General features: G+C 47.7%; 1 protein-coding gene and 1 pseudogene across 1 annotated transcript; both read left to right on the top strand.

The window, feature by feature from the left end:
* The first annotated feature begins 415 nt into the window (after window positions 1-415).
* Window positions 416-1,170, top strand: LOC113918691 (annotated as a pseudogene).
* A 4,033-nt stretch (window positions 1,171-5,203) lies between these two features.
* LOC113918788 (proline-rich protein 23A-like) lies at window positions 5,204-5,968 on the top strand. Its single transcript, XM_035724559.1, has one exon. The coding sequence runs from the start codon at window positions 5,204-5,206 to the stop codon at window positions 5,966-5,968; it is 765 nt and encodes a 254-aa protein (XP_035580452.1).
* Window positions 5,969-6,581: the final 613 nt, after the last annotated feature.

Genomic DNA, 6,581 nt, shown 5'->3' with positions numbered 1-6,581 from the left:
TATAGGCTCATAAAAGTGTTTCCCTAACCACGGCCTCGGCTATTGGGCTGCACAGATACCGCGATTTCTACGGGGCGGAGCCTCGGAAGGGGCAGAGCCTAGCGTGACATTTTGCGACTTTGGTTCCGCCGGCGGCACTTGAAAGATCCGCGCAGACCGGTCAGTGTGAGAAACCTGGGATTCGAACGCCCGAGGCTGAGCCCCGCGCCCTTGCTGCGCCACCGGAACCCCAGGACTGCCCGCCTCTCAGGAGGCGCCCCCAGAACTCCAGGCACTCTCTCTGCGTCGCCCGGTGCCGCGCCCCGCCGCCCCCGGACGCCTCACCTGTCGTCGAGAGCTGTCCCTGCGTGCAGGACCCAGTCCCTCACACCTTCCAACAGGCCCCGGGAGCGCCGCCCGCAGCGCCGTCCAGGTGATGGGCAGCCGGCCCCGCAGCCCCAGCGCCTACCCTGAGCCCTGCTGGGGACCGCCGCCCGGAGGACCCCGCCCTGCCAAGCGCCGCCGAACCCAGGAGCCTGTGGGCCTGGAAGGCCTGGGGTGGCCCCCGGCCGCCGGCGCACTCACCTCTGTGGTGGCCCTGGCCACCGGCTCTGTGCCCTGCAGCTGCTCCTGGACGACGTCGACCTGGTGCTCGAGCCCGAGCCAACGTCGGCCCTGCAAGTGACCCTCGGAGAGCTCACCCTCGTGCTGGTCCCCGAGGCTCTCCTGCGCTCGGGAGGGCAGGGCCACTCTCCTGCCGGCCTGGAACTGGGCGCTTTCCTGAACGCGCCCGAGCACCAAGTCGCCGTCGAGCAGGGATTCTTCTGCGCTCCTGTCCCAGAGATGGCCGCCCAAGAAGAGGCCTACGAGGAAGACGCGGACCCCGAGTTCCTGCCGCCCCGGACCGACCCTGCTGTGGGCTCCGTCCTTGGGCTCCGCCCCTGCGCTGGAAGGGTGGCCAGCCCCCACCCGCAGGGCCCCGTACCAGATCCCTGGCCTTGGGCCCCTACCCCTAGTCCAAAGAGACGCTCTCCTCTCCGCTACTTCAACCTGGACGCCCACCTTCTGGAGCCCTTCCCCAACTCGCCACTCCAACCTCCACCTCCCTCTCCGAGTCCAGGTCCCCACGCGCGCCCCCAGCGCCCCCCGGGTGCCTCCCGCAAGGCCCGGAGACGCCTGTTCCAGGAATGAACTGCTCCCACAATCCCTTGCCACCCAGTGGGCACCTTAAGACTGTCTTCGAAGAGCCGCTGGGTGTGTACATTGCACGATCTGCGAGAATCACCAAGCATGAATAACGGACAGATGCTCCTTTGATGCAAGCTGCATTGCAAAATGTTGGATCAATGGCGAACCGAAACATCTGAAAGGAAATCACCTCAGCAACGAAATGCTGCTGGAAATACAGTGTACTTCCAGAAATCCGAAACGCTGCTCAGGTTATTTTCTCTATAAGGTTACGCTTAAGTAGCTCCATTCTCCCTAGTTTTGCACTTTTTTCTAAAAACCCATCCTTTCCCCAGCACCCTACCACTGCACCTCTTCCTCCAAAATTATAGTAATTACTAAAAAAAAAAAAAAAAAAAAAATTCTTAATGGGTTTTGGCCCCAGTGTCCGTGCTAGTTTATGACAACCTTGTCATTTTGACTTTTGGGGAGCTGTAGATGCTTTTGGGGAATCTAACAAATAGGTGTATGTGGACAAATGTTTGTTGGATACAAAACAAACAGAATGAGGAGCGATGATCATGTGCCCTCCTTTTCTTAATGAGAAGGTTATCAAATGTTTTAACTATATTGCTCGGTTGGGGGGATTTTTCCAAAAGAACCAACTCTTTTGCATTATTTTCTTCCAATATATTTTTACTATAATTCTCCAGTGCTGGAAAAGCTTATAATTCTAAAGACCCTATGTTTTGATAGTTCTAAGATCCTGAATATATTTTGTACATTGTAACTGGCATATAGAAATAATTTGTTATGTTGTTCTGATATCCAGAAAAATGATTTAATTTATTTAATGGCTTATCTGTAGATTATCTTGCTTAATAAATGCAATAATATGTCCAAAATAATGAGAATATTGTCTCTTTTTTGACAAGCCTCTTACATTTTATTTTTCCTTGATTTTTTTATGGATATTACTCCAATTCCATGTTGAACAGTATGGTTGTTGGGGGCATCCCTATCTTATGCCTTGTATTAATACAAGTGCTTCTAAATTTTACCATAAAGCATGATATACATGATACTACACATTCACAAAATGAAGGATAAAAATCATAACAGAGACAGAAAAGGCATTTGACAAAATTTCCTCTAAACCTACCTTGACATAATAAAAGCCATATATGACAAACCCACAGTTAACATCATACTCAATAGTGAAAAGCTGAAAGTTTTTCCTCTCAGAGCACACACAAAACAAAGATGACCACTCTCACCACTTTTATTCAACAGTACTAGCAGTCCTAGCCACAGCAATCAGACAAGAGAAATAAATAAAAGCTATTCAAAATGGTGTGGAAAGGGGCGCCAGCGTGGTTCAGTGGGTTAAGCGTCTGCCTTTGCCTCAGGTCATGATACCAGGATCCTGGGATAGAGCCCCACAGGGGCTCTCTGCGCACTGGGGAGCCTGTTTCTCCCTCTCCCTCTGCTTGCCTCTCTGTCTGCTTGTGTGTGAGCTCTCTCTCTCTCCCTGTCAAATACATAAATAAAATCCTTTTAAAAAATAAATAAATAAAATAAAAATATAATTTAAAAAATGGTGTGGAAGAAGTGAAAGTCACTATTTGCAGATGATATGATACTATATGTAAAAAACCCTAAAGACTTGACCAAAATAAACTATTAGAACTAATAAATGAGTTCCTTTAAGTTACAGGATACAAACTAATATACAGAAGTCTGTATATTAGTTGTATTTCTATACACTAATAACAAAGTAGCAGAAAGAGAAATTAAGAAAACAATCCTGTTTACAATTGCCCCAAAAAGAGTAAAATACCTAGGGATAAACTTAATCAAGCAGGTGAAAGACCTGATGAAAGAACTTGAAGATGACACAAATAAATGAAAAGATAAAACAAGCTCATCAATTGGATGAATTAATATCGTTAAAATATCCATACTATTCAAAGCAATCTACAGATTCAATACAATGCCTGTCAAAATACCAGTAGTATTTTTCACAGAACTAGAACAAATAATCCTTTTTTTTTAAGATTTTATTTATTTGTCAGAGAGAGAGAGAGGGAGAAAGCACGAACAGGGGGAAGGGCAGAGGAAGAGAAGGCTCCCTGCTGAGCAAGGAGCCAGATATGGAACTCTATCCTGGGTCCCTGGAATCATGACCTGAGCTGAAGGCAGACGCTTAACCAACTGAGCCACCCAGATATCTCTAGAACAAATAATCCTAAAATTTTTATGGAAGCACAAAAGACCCTGAATAGCCAAAGCAAACTTGAGACAGAAAACAAACAAACAAACAAAGCTTGAGGAATCACAATCCCAGGTTTCAAACTATACTAAAAAGATACAGTAATCAAAACTGGATGGTACTGGCACAGAAAAGGACACATACATCAATAGAACAGAATTAAGAGCCCAGAAATAAATCCACACTTATAATTAATCTATGACAAAGGAGGGAAGAATATACAATGGGGAAAAGACAGCCTCTTCAATAATAGTTCTGGGGAAAATGGACAACTACATGAAACTAAAGTGCTTACTTTGACACACAAAAATAAACTCAAAATGGATTACCAAAATGTAAGACCTGAAACCATAAAACTAAAACAAACAAACATAGGCAGTAAACAAACATTAACCTTAGCAGTACATTTCTGGATCTGTCTCCTCAGGCAAGGGAAACAAAATGGGAAAAGATAATTTCAACACACATCAATAAAAAAGAAGTTCCAAAACTCAGTAACATCAAAAATGGCAAAAACATAAACACACATTACACAGAAGATGTGACATGAATGGCCCATATATGTACATATAAACATGATCAACTGAGTAATCAAAGAAATACATAAATACATGATATCATTTTACACCATCAGATTGGAAAATGTTCAGAAATCTAACTATACTAAGTGTTGGCAAGGATGTGGTGCAAAGGGAATGCTTACCCACTGTTCACAGAAATATAAATTAGGACAACTACTTAAGAAAGCAGTTTGGCATTAACTATTATTGTTGGGGTGCCACACACTACTACCTAGCAATTTCACAACTAGGGTTTTTGCCATAAACATATAGGTAAAAAGTCAAAGATCTCTGTTTTAAACTTAAACATGTTGGTTTTTAATTCCCAAATCCAACACAAACCAAATATTTCATTTTCTCAAATTCCCTTTTTTTCCTATGAGTTCCATTAATGAGGACTGAATAATCTAATTTTTTGAACAGTATGATAGGAGTCAGACAAAGTTTGAAAACAAAAAGTTAACCTTATTTTTGCTACTGTTATTAATCCTTACCACAGTCTGGCCTCCAACCAAAAAACTGCAGTTAGAATTAAAACAAAACAACAACAAAAAAAAAACTGCAGTTAGTTTCACCTGCTTATTTTTTAAAACTTTTTTATCACAGAAAATTAGGATTTCTACTTTCTCTCCTGAATGAAAAGAATTCCAAGAACCACGTGAGCGGGGCAGGGAAGCACTGATCTATGATGAAGTAAAGACTTTTCAGAGCTCTTCGAAAATCTTAGAGGACATTAGACAAAGACTATTTCTTAAAGTAAGCAAGCACTTTTTGACACTGTATTTTGGCTATCCACCTACACTCCTCCCCCACCCCCCGCCAAGAATAAAGGCAATCATCCCCATAGGGTCATCTAAGAAGTATTCTACAGTTTCTTTAAAAACCACTGCCAAATCTAATCCCGTTTGGCAGGAGGTGGCGCTTATATTGAGCCGCCCCCGCCGGTCACCTGACTTCTCCTATTAATGCAGTGCTGACCGGTCACGCGGAGGATTTTCAGATTCTGAAGCGTGAGGTCGGGCGCTGAGCCACCAGAACCCCAGGACTACCGGCCTCTCAGGAGGCGCCCCCAGAACTCCAGGCACTCTCTCTGCGTCGCCCGGTGCCGCGCCCCGCCGCCCCCGGACGCCTCACCTGTCGTCGAGAGCTGTCCCTGCGTGCAGGACCCAGTCCCTCACACCTTCCAACAGGCCCCGGGAGCGCCGCCCGCAGCGCCGTCCAGGTGATGGGCAGCCGGCCCCGCAGCCCCAGCGCCTACCCTGAGCCCTGCTGGGGACCGCCGCCCGGAGGACCCCGCCCTACCAAGCGCCGCCGAACCGAGGAACCTGCGGGTCTGGAAGGCCTGGTGGGGGGGGGGGGGGGGGGGCCGGCCGCCGGCGCACTCACCTCCGTGGTGGCCCTGGCCATCGGCTGTGCCCTGCAGCTGCTCCTGGACGACGTCGACCTGGTGCTCGAGCCCGAGCCAACGTCGGCCCTGCAAGTGACCCTCGGAGAGCTCACCCTCGTGCTGGTCCCCGAGGCTCTCCTGCGCTCGGGAGGGCAGGACCACTCTCCTGCCGGCCTGGAACTGGGCGCTTTCCTGAACGCGCCCGGGCACCAAGTCGCCGTCGAGCAGGGATTCTTCTGCGCTCCTGTCCCAGAGATGGCCGCCCAAGAAGAGGCCTACGAGGAAGACGCGGACCCCCAGTTACTGCCGCCCCGGACGGACCCTGCTGCGGGCTCCGTCCTTGAGCTCCGCCCCTGCGCTGGAAGGGTGGCCAGCCCCCACCCGCAGGGCCCCGTACCAGATCCCTGGCCTTGGGCCCCCACCCCTAGTCCAAAGAGACGCTCTCTTCTCCGCTACTTCAACCTGGACGCCCACCTTCTGGAGCCCTTCCCCAACTCGCCACTCCAACCTCTACCTCCCTCTCCGAGTCCAGGTCCCCACGCGCGCCCCCAGCGCCCCCCGGGTGCCTCCCGCAAGGCCCGGAGACGCCTGTTCCAGGAATGAACTGCTCCGCAATATCGCCAGCTGGCTTCAGGCCCTAATGATCCTCCATGACACACTGTGAGCACATGTCACCAGTCAGAGATGAAGCATGTTCATCGTAGAGAGCGGACAGCTGTGGTTTTTGTTTTTTATTAGTTTTTGTTTTGTTTTTTAGCTAAAACGCCTTGATCAGTAGCAGGCAAGGATACCTGGATAGATAGATAGATGATAGATAGATAGATAGATAGATAGATAGATAGATAGATAGATAGATAGATAGATAGATAGATAGATAGATAGATAGATGATAGATAGATGATAGATAGATAGATAGATAGATAGATAGATAGATAGATAGATAGATGATAGATAGATAGATGATAGATAGATAGATAGATAGATGATAGATAGATAGATAGATAGATAGATAGATAGATAGATAGATAGATAGATGATAGATATAGATAGAGTACTTCTGGTACGGACCTTCAGCCCAGAGAGTAGACCACATATAGCCAGCGATGGATTTTTAGATCCCTTGCCTGTGCTTGCTGCATGGGCTGTTTCTTCCACCTCGATCATCTTCAGCCAACCCTATTCTTATTTCACCCCTACTCTGGCTGCAAACTCATGT

This window comes from Zalophus californianus, chromosome 1 (genome assembly GCF_009762305.2).
Source record: "Zalophus californianus isolate mZalCal1 chromosome 1, mZalCal1.pri.v2, whole genome shotgun sequence".
NCBI classification, from domain to species: Eukaryota; Metazoa; Chordata; class Mammalia; order Carnivora; family Otariidae; genus Zalophus; species Zalophus californianus.
Note: the sequence above shows the minus strand (reverse complement) of the source record. Positions and strands in the feature narration are given on the sequence as shown.

Bases quoted from the DNA above. Each gene is read 5' to 3' on its own strand.
- LOC113918788 (XM_035724559.1), top strand. From the start codon at position 5,204: ATGGGCAGCCGGCCCCGCAGCCCCAGCGCCTACCCTGAGCCCTGCTGG.